The 18,640-nt window shown below is 40.7% G+C and overlaps 1 protein-coding gene across 2 annotated transcripts in view; it reads right to left on the bottom strand.

Annotated features, from left to right (window-relative positions):
• FBXO42 (F-box protein 42) overlaps positions 1-18,640 on the bottom strand; it is a 78,040-nt gene that overhangs the window by 20,965 nt on the left and 38,435 nt on the right. For both annotated transcript variants that reach the window (XM_081056146.1, XM_081056147.1), the window contains exons 3-4: positions 17,063-17,179; positions 10,254-10,388 (exon numbers count right to left, since the gene is read on the bottom strand). In XM_081056146.1, coding sequence (XP_080912272.1) covers positions 10,254-10,388; positions 17,063-17,179 — 252 coding nt within the window. The remainder of the gene's footprint in view (positions 1-10,253; positions 10,389-17,062; positions 17,180-18,640) is intronic.

Here is an 18,640-nt window from a genome sequence, read left to right as displayed (position 1 = left end):
AGGAAAATTATCAGGGGCACTACTTGTATGAAAAGTAGCATTAATTAAAGCAGAGATCAAGAGTTCATCTCCCAGAGAAGAGATAAGAGGTAGAATCTGAGCTTTGAAAAGATCAAGTAGTCTCCCAGCATTCAAGGTGATATTCTTAAGTTAATAAATGACCAATCACAACTCTCACCCACCTAGGAAGAGCACCCTGTAGATTCTTTACAAAAATCCCTCAAAGTCACAAGAGCTGGAAAACTTGAGAAACTGGCCTGATCCTGATTATATAGAGAGAATAGATAGCCAGCCAATGTGCACTGAGCATGAGTGGGTACATGGTATTTCCGAGTGTCCTGCAAACCAACAGGATCATTCATGGGGAAGCAGAAGTTAGAAGTAACTCAAGGATAATATCTTTTGCACCCCACCATATAGGATTAGATTTCTGCAGTTTCATTCAGGACATAAAGTTAATATATCTAGAATGCATTTGGAGATACAGAGGGATAGGGCATCAGACAAAATCAAGTTTATCGTGTTCATAAAACACAAAGTGCTGTTGGGGGGAATTATGTGTACCTGAGGATAAACAGAAACACTACACAGTCTGGGAGTTTTACTGCACAGGGAACCCAAGAGCAACCAAAAATGGGCTTGTCAAAATGGTAGGCAGACAGGCTCACAATGCATAGATATGAAAGCTCAAAAGTCTAAGGGAAGTCACTGCTTATTCTCAGCGACACTCTGGATTTCTATCTAAAACAAGAAAAGGTTTAGAGGGTTTTAAGGAAGGATAGAAAAGGCTCATGAATTGGGCCAAATGAATAAAAGTTAAAGAATGCAGGATTTTCAACACAGAAGAGAAAATATTAAGGACAGATTTTAACACATTCTGGTAATCAATATATTTGGAAATCAAGAAAAGATCCATAGGTAGAATTAATTGGGCCCTCTCACTCACAAAGAAAGTATTATAACAGTGAGATCAATAATCTGTTAAGAGAGAATAGAAGCTTGCAGTGTATTTGAAAGGCAGGCACATCTCCCTGTTACACGGTCCACTATTTACCAGTTGACAAGCATCTACTTCTCTCATATCTCCATAGGCCTGGCATTCTTGGAACATATTTGCATATAATGGTATTGTTTGAAAATGTATGAAGTGGTTAAATGTAAAACAGAATCTAATGATTATTAATATACTAATACGTTATGCTGAAAAGTTCCACATCCAGCTATTTCGGTGTCAGTATTAACACTGGGGACCTCAGCCAAGGGAAGGACTGGGTGATCTTTTCCAGAACACGCTCCTGTCAGCTGTTTTGGTTACACCTGGTGCCAGGTATCAGTTCCAGGCTCCCTTACTTGTTTGACATTTCCTGGCGACATTACCACAGGCTCAGGAAAGGGTAGCAGAGAATTTAAGACTAAGCTTTTTCACTAGACACAGAACAGAAAGCTTCATCAATGGATCCAGGAGCTCTATGCACATCATTTTTAAGGTGTATCATTTACACAGCAAGAGAAACAGTGACACTCTGGGTAGTTATTTCTGGACAGTTCTAGCACTCTCCAGCAGCTAAGGATATCTTGGCCTTCCTATATACATCTGATATGACCATTACTCTTTCTTTTTCCTGCCTTTGACTCCAAAAGTAAACTAGCTTTTCTGCAGATTACTCAGTGATTTTGGAAGATATGATTATTCTTTTAGGGAACAGTCTTAAAGGAACACAATTATTTCCAACAAAGCTTCTTCTGACTCTGGGTAGCTAGAAAGAGCTTGATTGTGTTAGGTCATAATAAGAGAGGTATGTTCTCTCCGGCATCCTGCTCCCCACCAAAAAATTTAAAAAGGCAGGTCATGTTGATATTTTAAAATTCGCTAAGGTGTGAAAAGGTTTCTTCAAATGACACCCTCTGCTCATTTTCCTGTCCTGACTCTGAAGATTGACATAACAGACAAAGAACTTAGTTATTCCCCCAAAATTCAATGGAAAGACAAGGACCAAGGGCAACAACAAAAAAAAGAGAAGGGAATCCCAGGAAAAGAAAGAAGAATAAACTATAGAAAAGAATTTTATAGGAGGGACAAAATAATTTCACAGTGGAGAAATCTAATAAACACTATGTCAACCAGCTGATCAAGGTAAGCAGAACACTGATAAATCGCCCTAATATGGTGTGATGAGAACAGCACTTTACCCTCATGGTCTTCTTTCCCCAAACCAGTAACTTTAGTCTGACCACAAGAAAAACTTCCGACAAACCCAAACTGAATGACTGCACAAAATACCTGACAAAACTTAAACTGTCAAGGTTGTCAAACAAGGAAGTCTGAGTACTCTCATCGGCAAGAGGAAATTAGGGCGACATGAAGACTAAGTATCCTGGATGGGATCGTGGAAGAGAAAAGGGACATTAGATTTTTAAAAAATAAGGAAATCTGAATAAAGTATCGATTTTTGTTAATAATAATAATGTATCAATATTGGTTCATTGTCACAAATGCACTATTATGACTAGATGTTAACAACAGAGAAAACTGGATGTGAAGCATATAGAAACTTTGTTCTATTTAAAATTAAGAAGTATTTAAAAAGTTTTAAAATTTAATAATATTAAATAAATTACAGAAAAAATAAAACTACTCACAATATGGCATAGTAGAAAAAACAGATTTTAGACAAAATCTGGGGTTTCAATAATACCCTATCACTTATTGGCTATGTGATCTTAGGTAAATTACTGGGTGATTCACTGAGCTTTAGTTTCTGCATCTCTAAAATGGGATCACAGTAGTGCCAACCTAACTGGGTTGGTTTGAAGGTTAGATAGTATATATGCGGCTTCTGGGACACCCAACTCCCCACCCCCAGAACCCTCTCCACAGCACTTCCTCAGACAGTAGGCCACTCCTGACTGACTAGGGTAAAAGGTAGCAGCTGTTTCTACAAAGCAGCAGCTAAGATTGCACAGAGCAGCCATCGTTCTTCCTTAGCAACAGTTCAGGAGTCCAGTTTGACACATTACACACCCACCTAATGGACAATGATAATGGAGTGAGGTCGCAGATTGCACAGTAAAAAAGCAGGAAGATTTTGTAGGGATTCAGGATTTCTCAGTTTAGCTAGGTTTAAAATCCACCGGGACATTTTCTCTTTTTAAAAATTCAGATCCACTACTCTCCCCCCAGCCCCTGGAGATTAGTTGAGTGAGTCTGCTGGGACGCCACGGAATCTAAACGTTCCGTAAGCTTCCCAGGTGATTTGGATAAAGGTGATCTCTATGCGGTTTTCAGACCAGTGGTCTCTTCCTCTTTTTCAGAGAAGGAAATCAAGGCCCAGAGAATGCAGAAGTGATTAGGTTCAGAGGCAAGTACCTCAGAAGTGGCAAGGCCAAGGCTGGGACAGGAATCTGGTTTATATACCTCTGTCCTTGAGTGCATTCTTTTTTCTCAAACAAAGGGCCTGAACCACAAGCCATCACTTGGAACTGCATGTGTGAGTGAAAGAGGAGAAAATGGAAAGGAAAAAAAATTTTTTTCAGAAAGAAGATTCTAGGGGGAAAGTCGGTCGGAAAATCAACTGCTCCAGGACTAACCAGTTAACAGAGATGACAGGCTAAGCTTTAAATCTTTTCCTAACATTTACAGACTCTCCTAACTATGGAAAGTTTTAAAACTGAAATTTGTTCCCCTTTTGTAAATGGGTGTGGGCTAATACCTAAGAAGTATTGAAAACCAAAACACTCCAAGTTTAAGTGCAAAAACTTCTACTTGAAAACTTTTATCTTGATTTAAAGTAACCAAAAGGCTGTAAATTATGATAATAGTATACATGAACCAGATGCCAAAACTAACTTCAGTATGAATAAAGGCCATTTTAGAAACAATGGTTTAACATTACTCTTTTGAAGTACCTGTCCCAAGACCTGCTCCTTTGCTTTAGGAGCTGACCACAGGCTGAGTCAAAAGAACCTGATGAAGAATTAAAGTGTTACCTTAATACCAGAAGGGGAAACAATTCAACTTCCTAGATCCACCTGGCAAAGATTACAATGTACACAATTGTACATTCATAATCACCCGCCAGGATTTCCAGGCCAGGATTTCCAACGGCTTCTGCTGTAACCCACCCTCAATTATGTTTTTCTGAGTGATAAAGCAATCACAGAGAACTTCCACCAGTTGCCACGTCTAGCCATTCACCGGCATCTGTAACCACGTATTCCTTCTTGATCCTGTGGATGAACGGTCAGTGTTCCTATCCACGGCCAACCCCTTCACGTGAAGGGAGGTAGATTCTGCCTTTCTCACTACTCAGGACACTGCTCTAACACGTCTTCCTCTCCATCCAAACCAACCCCTCCCTCGAGGTCAATTCCATCAGCATATAAATATATTACAAAATCTGCCATCTGAAAAAACAACCCTCTCAATCCCAGTCATCTCCACTTAGCACCTCATTCCTCGGCTCTCCTTTAGAGAAAAACTCTTCAAAAAAATTCACGTATTGTGTATATGTACTGTCTTCAACTCTTTTCTTTTATTCTCTTAAAACTATTTCAAACAGGCTTTCTCATCTTTAACACTCATTGACAATACTCTTTATTGCATTCAAGGTCAATTCTCAGTCTTCATATGATTTGAGCTCTCGGCTGCATATGACATGGTTGATTATTTCTTCCTCTCCAGGAAACACTTTCAAGTATGGTGGCTTCCAAGATGCCACATTGCCCTGGTTTTCTCCTACCTCCCCAGGGCTCCTTTTCTAGTCTTTTGCTATTTCCCCCTTGCCTTCCTGATTTTTAAATGCTGGAGGCTCCAGACTTAGCGTCCTGTTCTTCACTCACTCCCTTGGTAACCTCATCCAGTCTCGGGGCTTTATATCCATCTGGGTGCTAATGACCCTCACTTGGTATCCAGACAAATGTCTCCCCTGAACTCCAGCCACTCACATCTCCACCTGGATGTCCTAACGGGCATTTGAAACTTAACATGTTTCCAACTGAACTTCTCATCTCTCCTGTACTTTGCCGAACTTGACCACTCACCGTCTTACCCAGCTCAGTTAATGGCAGCTCCATTCATTCAAACGCCCAGGCTGAAAATCCTGTGAGCTGTCCCTGACTCCTCTCTCTTTCACGCTCCATATCCCACCCGAGGGCGAATTCCCCCGGATCTACCCAATCCACCTAGTTTTTCTCCTGCAAACAGCCTACTGAAAGTCACCATCATTTCTCACTTCTCACCTCGGTTACTGTCACCACTTCTTAGCTGGTTTCCTCACTGCCACACTTGCCCTCTTACACAGCCTTCTCAGAAACCTAAGTGACCAGCCATTTTGCTCAAAGAATCTGACAGTCTACAATGGCCAGAAAGGCTTCCACATATGACACCCTCTTCTGCACTGTGTGTCCCCCTCCTCTTCTCGCACGCTCTCCTTTGTTCAGTCTGTTCCCGTCACACTGGATTTCTCCTTATCCCTTGACTGTCCCAAGTACACTCCAACTCTGGACCTTTGCACTGGCTATGCTCTCTGTTTGGAATGTTCTTTCCTTAGATATCCACATGGTTCACTTCTTGTATAAATCAAGTCTTTGTTCTAATGTCATCTTCTCCCTGAGGTCCACCATGATCACCCTCGTTATTAATATAATCCCCCTATTCCCGATCCCCCGTACCATGCTATAGTTTTGCTGTAACAGCATTAATCATCTTCTATCATACTAGAATATGTATCTGTCGTTTCTACTGTGGCCTCCCTCATCTGACTTTAGCTCTATTAGAAGTGGGATTTTTGTCTGTTTTGTTAAGTAATGTATCCCAGGCATCTAAAACAATACCGGGCACAGAGTAGGCAATCTATAAATACTTGCTGCATGAACAAATGAAGGATGAGAGAAGAATGAACTGAACAAAAGGAAAAACTGTGCTGCCATTTACGAAGTCAAGCCTGTTTTAAATGTCAAACCCTCATAACAACTAATACTTGATACCACCACTTAAATGTTTCAAGAGATCAAAAACTAAACTTTTTCCAAATATTTATTCTCCATTTCAGCAAACGGTCCCACTATCTACCTAGCTGCACAAACCTGAAACATAAATCAGCCTTGTTTGACCCTCTTACCCTCCCATACCCAATTCATCAAGAAGTCCCATCAAGGCGGCCAGATGGCTCAGTTGGTTAGAGCGCGAGCTCTCCATAACAAGGTTGCCAGTTCAATTCCCGCATGGGATGGTGGGCTGCGCCCCCTGCAACTAAAGATTGGAAACAGTGACTGGACTTGGAGCTGAGCTGCGTCCTCCACAACTAGACTGAAGGACAACTACTTGGACCTGGAGAAACACAATGATCCCCAATATTCTCCAATAAAAAACTGAAGAAAAAAAAAGAATTCCCATCAATTTTAACATAAAAATTCAGCTCAAATCCCTCCACTTTTCTTTATCTCCACTACTCGGAATCCAGTCCAAGCCACCACAGTCTCTCCCCTGTACTATTTTGATTGCCTCCTATTTGTTCTCTCTGTTTTACTTTCTTGCCTTCTTCAATCCACTTCCTAAATAGTGGCAAAAGTGTTCTTCAAAATGTAAATTGGGTCATAACAGTCCTCTGCTCCAAATGTCAAAGTCTCACAGAACCTGGTCTATATCTCAACTCCATCGCTGCTCCTCTACTTGCTCACAATGCTGCGTCCACAAAGGTAGCTGCAGATCCTCCAAATGTCCTATTTTTCACTGGCCCCAGGTCTATGCACATGCTGTTCTCACTTCCCTCCACTCTTCATCCTTCAGATCTCAGTAAAACAAAATGCTGTCTCCTGTTTAAAGCAGCTCTTCCCCTCTTATTCTGTATCTCATTCCTTGTTTGTTTCCTTCATAATTTCTAACAATTTGCTTACTCGTTTTTTGTTTCTTCCCTGTTACAATATATGCTCCATGAGGGCAGGGACCACACTAGCAAGTGTAAAAGGGAGGAGGAACTGCTTCCCTGGGAATGTCTGAGAAGTGCTGCTGGAGGTCGCTCTCATTCCAGCACTCATTGCCTCCACGCTTATTAGATGGAGCACTTCATGATTTCAAAAGGAATTCAAGAAAAAGTTTCATTGGCAAATCGCATTAACTCCAACTGCTACGACTGAACTGTATCCCCCCAAAATCATACGATGAAACCCTAACCCCAATGTGATGGCATTTGGAAATGGGACCTTTGGGAGCTAATTAGGTTTAGATGAATTCACGAGGGTGGAGCTCTTATGATGGGATAAGTGCTCTTATAAGAGGAAGAAACACCAGAACTCCCTCTCTCTGCCATGTGAAGACGGAGCAAGAAGGCAGCTAGCTGTCTGAAAGCCAGGAAAAGGGCCCTCACCAGCACCCTGATCTCAAGACCCCAGCCTCCAGCATTGACAAATAAACTTCTGCTGTTGAAGACAACCAGTCTACGGTATTTTGTTACAGTAGCTTGAGCTGACTAAGATGCCAACCAAAAGGAGAATGCTCTAGTCTCATCCCAATAGAACCAAACAAACAGGTAAAAAGACAACTGGCGCAGTCGCACCTCTGTCAAGACTCTCCACTGCTCGTTTGATGATGCTCTTCCCAAACGGCTACACTCTGAAGACTATGCACAGCTAAAGCATTAAATACTCATTGCTTGCAAATGCTCAAATGCTAGAAGACTTCACACCTGGCACCAAAGGGTGGTGAGTAGCAGCCACCCCCCTCAGCCACCCTCCAACCTACCCACCTCCAGGCACGAAATTGGGTGACTCAGGCGCACCAAGACATCAACAACTGTGTTTTGTTTCAGAAAGACTCATTGATGTTTCAGTTAGGAAGTAATTTTGGTTGGGACTCATGACAGCATATAGAAATAGTTCCTCAGGCAATCTTCCCATGGGATTTCTGCCTAAATGAGAATCTCATGGGACTCTTTATTAAACTATTATTTGTTTGCTCTTTTTTTTTTTTAAGTAGACATTTCAAAAAGCTCAGTTCCCCCCCTCTAAAACTAGGCTCTAATTGTAGATTAGAGTGATGTGGCAACTAGATTGAGATATTTCCTTAGAAAATTACTTTAAACATTCAGGAGCTTACATGTTTTATAAAAGGGAACAGTCTAACACTGTATTTTTTTTTTTTTTAAGATTTTATTGAGGAAGGGGAACAGGACTTTATTGGGGAACAGTGTGTACTTGCAGGACTTTTTTTTTTCTTCCCCAAGTCAAGTTGTTGTCCTCAATCTTAGTTGTGGAGGGTGTGGTTCAGCTTTAAGTTGTTGTCCTTTCAGTCTTAGTTGTGGAGGGCGCAGCTCAGCTCCAGGTCCAGTTGCCGTTACTAGTTGCAGGGGGCACAGCCCACCATCCCTTGTGGGAGTCGAACTGGCCTTGTGGTTGGTTGAGAGCCCACTGGCCCATGTGGGAATCGAACCGGCAGCCTTCGGAGTTAGGAGCACGGAGCTCTAACTGCCTGAGCCACCGGGCCGGCCCCTAACACTGTATTTTTAAAAATTCAGATTTTGTAGAATCTGAATTATCATGTCAGTTATTTCTCTGATACTTCTATCTTGGAAATTTCAAAACACAGTCTTTAAACTTCGTGGTTAAAAACAAAATGTCTATCTTATAGGGACAAATAAAGAAAACTAAGCAACGTAGTTGGCAACAGGCTACTAAGGTCCCAGAGTCCAGAGCTCCACTTCTACAAGAAAGAGCAACATCCACACCAAATTATCAAAGGCATCAAGTTTGGTTACAAAACGGAGAAAGGCAGTCTTAGTATTTTGTGACTGGCACCAAAGCTGCTATGAAATGGAACCTGGACAATGAACACAGAGGCAGTAGGATGCGTAAGCTGAAAAGGTGCCCTGCGTTTTAGAACCTGCAATTCCAAATGCTAATCAATACTGCACTAAGTGCAACAGAGAACAAAGGGCTAGAAAGGGAAACTCTCCAAAGTGCAAAATCCTGAGGGCCCTAAAACAGTACTAACCTCTACAATTTTTTAAAGATTAACACTTGTTCATCTTTCCAATAATTTTAATAAAGAGCTTCATTTGTACAAAACCCAGTCTCACCTGCAAGTATCCACTGTCGGTGTGCTCCTCCCTCGGCTATTGCCTACGGCTGGGGGAAGGAACAGGAGCTTTTACAGCTTTGGGAAGGCAAAACGTAGCTCCTTCTCATAAAAAGGTTTTAAGCCCTTGGCCTAGACATTTATAGCAGTCATTACAGAACTAAAGGGAAAGATAAACTAGCCTTCCCAACCCATTTAAAAATAGAATCATCTAGTCCTACACTATATACATATCTCCCAGAGATTCAGTAACTTTTTCACAGTTACATGGAGAATTAGTGATTATGCCAGGAAATAAAACTCATGTCTCCTTACTCTTAGTCCAGTGCCCTTTTAATACACCATGTTGCCTCCCATTTGGTAATCAAAGTAGTAAATCAAGACCTAAATAAATTGGGAATCTGCACATGGAAAACCCGAATCTCCTTAGTCCCAGAGTGAATCCCAAACTTGAAAAGCCAAATGAAGAATGCTTGGGAAAAAGCTTGCTAACAAAGCTAACAGAATACTTTGTACTCAGCAGACTCTATTTCTCCATCACATCAGCCCCTCAAACTGTGTCTTTTCAAACTGTCCAGCCGCATGAGCGCAAAAACAATTATGCTTTTATTCTTTCCCCCAAAAAAGGTTAGGTCAAAAAGGAGAAAATAATCTTGTTTCTTTCTGCCAGAATTTGGCATAGTGGGACTGTGCAGGAATGCACCTACTGTGGAATCTTCCCACACTCCTGGGTTGTTCAGAGTAACCAGCAGAGGCATGTTCCACACACTCCCCAAATATCTGAGCTGGCAACAACAAAAGACATTCAGAGATCTTAGCCCTGGGACAATAGCTTCTGTCAGTTAACTACAGTTCTCACGACTCTGTGTTTCTGCTCTTACTTCAACTTCATACCAAAGAATCTATCACACCTGTACGAGTACTTGAGAAAACCACGCAAATGAATTCACACAACAGTACAGCAATGTTGGCAGGGCACCAATACTAATGATAAAGTACAAACTTTTAAAAAATTCAAAGACCTTACACAAGCATATTACTCTTAGAATTTACACAGCATATCTGACAAAGAACCTCGGCCCCATTAACCTGTCCTTGAGACCAATACCAAAAAGGATTAGGTAGTTTCAATGTAGAGGGAGTTACCTGGTAAGAAGGCAAAGATGAGCATCTTCTCTCTTACCTGAAGCCAAAGGTCGGATCCACTCCTTGCTATTCAGGTCAAGTCTCCAGAGGTCATTGAAGGCAGCATTGCAGCTGCTTTGGGTACAGCCTCCAAACACATACATAGACTGGTTGGCATCATAATAGCACGCACCTAGAAAGAAAAACAATAAATACATAAACAGATAGATAAATAAATAAATAATGTTTTATTTTGAAGCTCCTCTAATATCGTCCCTATCTTTCAACGATCAATTAGTTCACATCTTTTGCAACTCTGTTACCAGGTACCAACTTTCTATAACCAACCTCTTGTCTTCAGGTTGGTCAGTATCACATTGACCTTTAAAATAAGGCCCCTGAAAAAGCAAGGAAAATGTTATTTCTGAGTACACTAAGCAAAGTGATAGCAATGTTAGGAAATAATTCCAGCAAGAGCACAGGAGAATTCGGATTAAGGGTGCTCAATGAATAGACTTTCAGCACGCTGCATAATTAATCTCAATATACGTCATTATCCTTTAGGCCTAGGGAAAGACAGTGCGAACAGATGTACTCTGCCTTCCCATTTCTCTCTAGTCCTCCTCTTATTGTTTTTATTTTCAAATAAATCCGAAGCACAAACCAACAGACAAAGCTTTATATGAAAGAGAATGACAGAAAACAACTGTAATCAATGCCATGAACTAACCACACAGAAAGACCAATGTAGCTCAGGGATCACAGAAGCAGTGTGGTCCCAAAGCAACAGAGAGAAAAAGCACGCCAGTCATTAAGCCCCTAGGTGTATCCAAAAGCCACCAAGGCAAGCTGGCTGGTATTGAGTAGAAAACTAGTCAGTAAGTAACATTTAAAAAGCACCAAGGTCTCTGAGAAGAACCCTTTTCATTAGATGATTATATACACCTCACCAATGGGCACTATTCCAAGGAAAAGAGGCAATGATTGTGAGGGGGGCTATTCCCCTAAAACCAGAGAAGACCAGAGCCAGAGTCTAGACAACAGGCTTGAGAGCTAAGGTCTTCCACTTTGCTTCTCACTGGAAGCTCATGGGAGTCTCTGTCCTTTGGAAAAGATCACCACACTCTTGACAGTCCCTGCATTTACCATCTTGGATCCCAGGAAGAGGGCCGAGCAAAAATTCCCTTTCCATTCATTCTATGCATACCAGTGGGAAAAAAGACCTCTCAACGTTCATGTGCAACTAGGCTCGAACAGTTAAGGGTCATATAAAAGGAAAGGGGAAGGGGAAGGGGGAATTCGGAGATTCAAGCCACTAGTGCAGGGTTTCAGTGATCACCCAGCTTACTGATAGGTCTAGTCCAGTTTAGCACACCACTGTTTTTAAGAGCACTTCTGAACTCTGGCACCACTTAATTCAAGTTCAAAAAAAGGAAATGCTACTGCTATTATCTATGGGATATATACTAGCTCTGGGAACGACCACTTTGGTTTCTTAACTCAGCCCACCCTTTAATGAACCTCTGCGCTAGGAAGGCCACGTCAGAAAACTGGAGGAGCTTAGAGGTAACGAAAACAGTGTGTAGTCACTACATCCAGTCATCTCAGTCAGGGGAAGGAGTAAATTTAAATCATCACACCTCTGATACTGTGCAATAATGGAGCTGCAGACTTTTCCAATTAACGAACACACTAAAGAGACCAGAGATGTGAGCAAATGAAACACCAGCTAATCATCAGTAAACTCACACTTACAAAATAATTACTACAGTCCCAGAACTCAAACATACAATGCTACACAAAGATTTAAATTACCTTACACCTTCCACTGATTGCCTTTGCCTTTGAAAATAACTTCTAATCTATATCTAAATCACTTTTTAATCCACATTCCAGTAAGAAAGTCTATTAAGAAGTAAAATCCTATATGAAATTCCATTGCTCATGTTTCAGATTTGTTAAAAACTGCAAACAACGAAGGATCAAATTAGATGACATTAGACCAAAACAGTAATTACTGGAACCACATTTTAATCTCCACTAAAGGAGCTGAGCTTCAGACAGTTTGGTCTTCTCATACCTTTCTTGAACAAGCTACTCCAACAAATGGACAATTTTGGACTGAACTAACTGGTCCGAGGCATAAAAGAACATTCTTTTCCTCTTGATAATCCATACTCCAGGACAGAAATTAGCAATGTTCTACAGCTTCTGAAACCTTAATTTGTGTCCATTATAACAATGTTTAATAAGACAAATCCATGATTTTATAACTAAAAGAGTCAAGGGCTCATTTATGCCTCACTATCCTTCAAAGATCAACTCTTGGCAGCTGCTTCCTTTGTGTAGCAAAAGAGCTCAGGGCCTTTATTTATCAGAGGTAGCAAACATTCTTCTTCTCTATTTGGATTGAAAACCCAGCCAGCAGCTGGGCCCCATGAGGTTCTGACCACATGTATTTTAATCCTATACTAAAATAAGGCAATCGCATTTTCCTGCTTCTCTTTGAGCAAACAAAGGTTTCTGGAAGAGGAAGGCACAGCCCAGACTATGCAAAGATACTATGACTGAAATGACAAGTTTCACACACTGTATTTTCAATGTCCAGCAGTCAATTATCAACGAAGCTCAAAGAGGAAGGGAGTCAATTTAGGCAGCTATGTTTAGAACTCAGATATAATGGAATGAGAAAATGGTCATCAATAATACACTCAAATATTTTAGGCATTCTACTGAACTTTGTTTATTGTCTATTTTTATTTAAGACACTTACATGCTGGTCTGGTGGGGGTTGGGGAACCGGACAAGTTCAATGGGCGTTTAAAAAAAAATTAAGAATTTAAGCAAATACCAGTGCTCAAGTAGTCATTTCCCTTTTACCAAAGTTCTCCACCCAAGCAGAGTATTTTCCTTTCAGAACATCTAGACCATTGGAATGTGCTATACAAAAGTTATAGTCCATAGTACAGTAAGAATAGTCTGCTAGGAAATAACATTAAGAATGTTTATTCCAATTGCTCAATCTCTTCAATTTTCAGAAATGGGTTTGATTGCTCCATGAACAATTATTGCAAGACACATACCTCAAGTTAATATCTAATAACCCCCATTGAAAGACAAGTCAACTATTCATAATTACACACAATAAGCAAACGGTTCTTCGGCATTCCAAATACTTCCCTACTATATTACAATCTTCTCCAGTGCAAGGTCTTCCGGTTGTTTCCTGTTTTCCACGGCGCCTGGTAGTCACTCAGTCAGTGTCCACTGAACTCCGACTTTTGTCCTTTCAGATGTTAAATTCCCTCTTGTTTCCCCACTTGTCTCCAGGGAAAGGTCCTGGGGCATTTATCCCATGCTTAAAGAGACTATGCCTCACATCTACAAGCCAGGACACATTTGATAAGGACTGTAATTACATAACTATGGAACAAGCAAGGTTGGTTATCCAGTCTGGGCCGGCTGGCCATTGCCAGGAATATGATTAGCATGTGTGTGGAATGACCTAACCACATTTGGAGCCGAAACATTAAAACATTTTTCAAAGCACGATGCTGGAGACTCAATAGACCCCTACATCAATCTGAAAGGACACCTTATATTAATGAAGGCTTGTGTGACTGGTCATGCACACACTCACCAAAAAGCCACGAGAACTGGCTTCATTTTACTTCCCCTTCCGTTTTGGTCCCAGACTTTTACATAGGAAAGAAGCTGTACTACTCATATCTTTGTTACATTTAATTCCACAGAATTTCATAGATTATCAACTATGAACCAGGTGTTGTGAAAGGTGTACAGATGTGTCAAGGAACAGAACCTGCTTGTCCTCAAATAAGACAACAACTTTGTGGAGGAGCATCAAAGATACCTCTTTAAAAAATCTGTGGTACCTTTTCTTGGATTTCAAGGGAAGATTTGAAAAGAAATTTTAAGTAAAAAGAAGTATCAAAACCCAGCAATCTCTGGATTCTCATTCTCCCCTCTGTGTGAGGACCCAGCAAGAAGGCAGCTGTCTGCAACCCAGGAAAAGAGCCCCGGTCAGGGAACCACCTTGACCTTGAAATTCCACCCTCCATAACTGTGAGAAACAAATTTGTTATTCAAGCCAAAAAACAGAAACAAAAACAAAAACTACCCATCAATCTCTGAACTTCTGTGGGCTTCCTCACCATACTATTCTTTTCCCTTCCCCCTTCAAACAACTGCCTCTACTTTGTGGTAATACTCTTTCAAAAGCTAGTTAACTGAAAAATATTTTTCCCCTCCCTCATCAGAAAGCTTTACTGTTGTTATAATAATTATTCACCTCTGAATATTTCCTATTTTGGTTTTTATCTTACCCAGATTCATTTGATTTCCCTCACTTAGGGTTCTAAAACTATTTTTTCAAAAAAACTGTCTTAATGTTACAATATTCAGACTTTAAAATCTTTGTCTTTACTTCTTATTCCAATTATCTGTAGGTAACTGAAGTTACTGCTTCCTTAATAAATACTGGACCTAACATGGCTCCTCCTGCAATTTCCTCCTGAGAATTAAGTATTCTCAGCAAGTATTCATGTTATAGTCTATTGCAGCGATTATCAGTGTGATCTGTGGATTCCTGAAATAGTCAAGACCCTTTAAAAACTATTTTAATAATAATAAGGTAGAGGAGAGACACAGGGGAGGAAGCAGGAGTAAACTGCCCTTTTCATTGTGCCGACGTCTGCACGAGGTGCAGAAGCAAGGCCAGGTAAAGCAGCCACCGCCCAGCATCCACCAAGGCTGGGTCCTCGACTCTAGTGATCACCGCGTTCTTCACTGCCACACTGACAGCTTAACACAAAGTTGTGACTCTACAGACCCTCAAAAGGGTCTCATGGACACCCTCCTCCCCAGAGGTCCAGGAATCACATTCTGAGATCTATTGCTCTAGGGGGTTTACAACAGCACAGGTAAAAATAGCTCCTTGGGAGAACTAAAAACACAGCAATCGTTTAACCTATTCCTTTGATCTATTTAGATCCAATTCAAAGACAATGAGTTATGATTATTTACTGAACTGTCTTCTGGGTACAGAGCATAACTGTGATCTGGGGTAGCCAGCCTCCAAGATGGCGTCTCATGATCCTCAATTTTCTGGTATTTCCACAATCTCTAGGTGACCAACAGAACACAGAAGAGATGATGGTGTTCACCTCAGAGATGAGGTCGTAAAAGACACCATGGCTTCCGTCGTGTGGCATGCCCTGTCTCTCTCTCAGCTCATTTATTCAGTGGGAAGCCAGCTGCCAAGCCAAGAGAAGCGCTATGAAGTCCATGAGAGTACGGAAGTCCTCCTGCCAACAGTCATTTGAGTGAGCCTGGAAGCAGAGCCCCTAAGCCAAGCCCCCATCAAGCCTTCCGGTGACGACAGCCTTGGCTGTCGGACTGACTGCAACTGCATGACAGACCCTGACCCACAACATCCCAGCTGAGCCACTCCAAATTTCCTGACCCTCAGGTACGATGTGAGATAATAATTGTTGCTTTAAACTGCTAAGTTTCGGGGTACCTTTTATGCAACATGGATAACCAATACACACTCCTTCCCCTCAGGAGTCCAAAGTATAGTTAAAAAAAAAAAGACATAAGCTAACAATGAAAGACATTGTGAGTTCAGTGCCAAACAACAGGGTAAGCTCAGAATAGGAAGTTTTTTTCTGTGGGCTAGAGAGTTGAGAGGAGGTTTCATAAAGGAGCTAGAACTTCAACTGAGTATTCAAGGAGAGGCAGGGTTCTGATAAGTAGATGGGAATACTCCCAGGAGGAAGAAACAAGTACAGCAAAGTGATAGCTTTACAGAGGAGGCTCTTGGGAAAAGTTGGGAGACGAAGTGGTAAATTTAGACATAGCTCAAATTAAAGAGGGCTCTGAATATAAGACTAAGTTTAGCTTTTATCTTGTAGGCAATGGCCAGGCACTGAAGGTTTCTGAACAGGGAAGTAATATAACCAAAGCAGTAATTGTGAGAACTTTCTAGAAGGTGCCCCCCCTCCCCTCAATGATATTTCCTTATGTGGAACCATTAATAAGTATACATTTACTGGCCTAAGATATACCACATCTCTATCTTACTTTGATGGAGGGATATAAATCATTAATAAAGTGTGTCTACAAAAATCAATTAAATGGAGAGGTAGTTCTAGAATAATTAAAAGACTCCACATCACGTCTATTTGCCAGGACATTTATAATTTTACCATTTAAGTTTGTATTTTGTAATCAATAACCTTCACATTCAAAAATTGTGTGACCCCAGTCAAACTCAGTCTTTGCTGAACATGCTAAAATAAAGAATTATTGTAAGCCTTAGTGCTAAGCTCTGGCTACTCCCTAAACAGGATCTCAGAAGATACCCTCATGCATGCCTTTCCTTTGTTTTCCTTACATGATGTCAGATGTTTTAAAAAATTTAAGCATAACATCTTGACCCCTTCGCAGCAGAGATACTAGAAAAATTCAATGAAAAAGCAGAATATAAAATTATACCAAAGTGCCTACAATGTCTCATGCCTACAATTTAGTCTCATGCTCTTCACCAATTCTGATGGTAAAATTAATATAAATTCTCATTTTACATTCTCTTTATTAACAAGTCAAGCAATAGGGAATATAGTCAATGGTATTCTAATAGCTATGTATGTACGGTGTCAGATGGGTAGTAGACTAGCTGGGGTTATCACTTTGTGAGGTTTGTAAATGTCTAATCATTATGTTGCTTTGTACATCTGAAGCTAATAATAATTTTTTAAAAAGGCGGGGGAGTCAGACAAAATACGTGCCTCCAAAGTAGTTTTTAGAAACACAAGCAGGGTGAGATCTTTCATAGTAAATACTTACTGTGTGAGAACCGCTGAGTGATCGGGGTTCCAGGATAAGGATACGTCCGACTCTCCCACTGAATGTTTCCTTCCTGGACGGCCTTTATGAAACCATGATAACACTGGTGGGCTACACCTAAAGACAAAAATAACAAATGCCTCAGCCTGGACACTTCACTTGTAAATCAAATTATTAAAACTACATCTATTTAAATGTCTTATCATTCATAAGACGTAAGTTTCTTTGAGGAATTCCAAATTTATTTGATTTTTTTCATTCAACGAAAGAAAACAGAATCACAGACTTACAAAACTGGAAGATGCAATCCTTTCATTTAGCAGGCTTAGGAAGGCTAAATGACTGGCTCAAGGTTGAAAAATTAGCTCCCACTCTAACTCTGTACCCTTAATGTCATAACATGACACAACACATCAAAGTAATTGGCATTATTGACTCCAAAGCAAAGGGGTTGGGGGACAATTTAGCTTTGTGAGAAAGAGTATGGTAAAACAGTATCTGGAATCTAACAGGTATTCAGTAAATATCTATCATTCGACCGTGGCAATCAAGCATTCTCCAACTTAAGCAAGGAGATACTATGGACTTAGGGTGATACTGACATGTCAATGCAGGTTCGTCACTCATAACAAATGTACCATCTGGTGGCGCACGTGCATAGTAGGGGAAGCTGTACACGTGTAGGGCAGGGGGCATATGGAAATCTCTGAACCTTCTGCTCAATTTTACTACAAAACTGCTCTAAAAAAACAAAATCTGTTTTTAAAAAAGTAAGAGCGTCAAGTGCCTGGAACAATCTATTTTTCTGACACATGAAATCTTATTTAAAAAGCAACACTTTGAATGAAGAGTACAACCAATTATGTTCCATTTTAAAAGACTGTATCATTCTTGAATCTATGCCACCTTAGTGGATCCATGAGCAGGATCACTGTACTTACACGTTTCCCAATGATGATCACTGTCCCTTGGTTGAACTCACAGTTAAAAATTGGAATATTAAACAGACGTGGTTATTTTTAATATGTGACAGCAATTATACACTGGTGAAGTAAATAACACAGCTTTGCAAACGTTGAATTAAGGTAAGGTAGTAATGAATAAAAGACAGACACACAATAATTGAGAGGGGAAAAAAAGTTGTGTTGGCAGTGCCTTCCCCCAGAAGATCTAAAACTGTTGAACACGCGGTTCCAGTTCCTTTCTCTTAAAAAAAAAGACCAAAGTAATATGATGCCAAATGAGGCCTAAGAATTAATTCATGTATGTGATTAGATCACAACCCCTTGTCTGTGATTCTCCCGCCTCGATTTTCAAGGTGGAACCATCAATTTTCACAGCGTAGGGAGCCAGCCTCTCCTGAAGAGTCCACTAACTCTGCCAACAGAAGCAGGCCGTGCGTACCAGTCTTACCAGTTGTGAACAGATAAATGTAGGTAAGGCCCAGCAAGCAGTTTCAACACAGCTGGTCCTTATCCCTCCAGGTTGGACTTTGGGTAATTGACAAGGACCACCTGCCCCACGAGAACCACCCTGATGCAAGGAAAAGATTTTAATACTGATTCTTGTCTAAAGGTT

The sequence above is a fragment of the Rhinolophus hipposideros genome (assembly GCF_964194185.1).
Source record: "Rhinolophus hipposideros genome assembly, chromosome: 8".
NCBI lineage: Eukaryota > Metazoa > Chordata > Mammalia > Chiroptera > Rhinolophidae > Rhinolophus > Rhinolophus hipposideros.
Note: the sequence above shows the minus strand (reverse complement) of the source record. Positions and strands in the feature narration are given on the sequence as shown.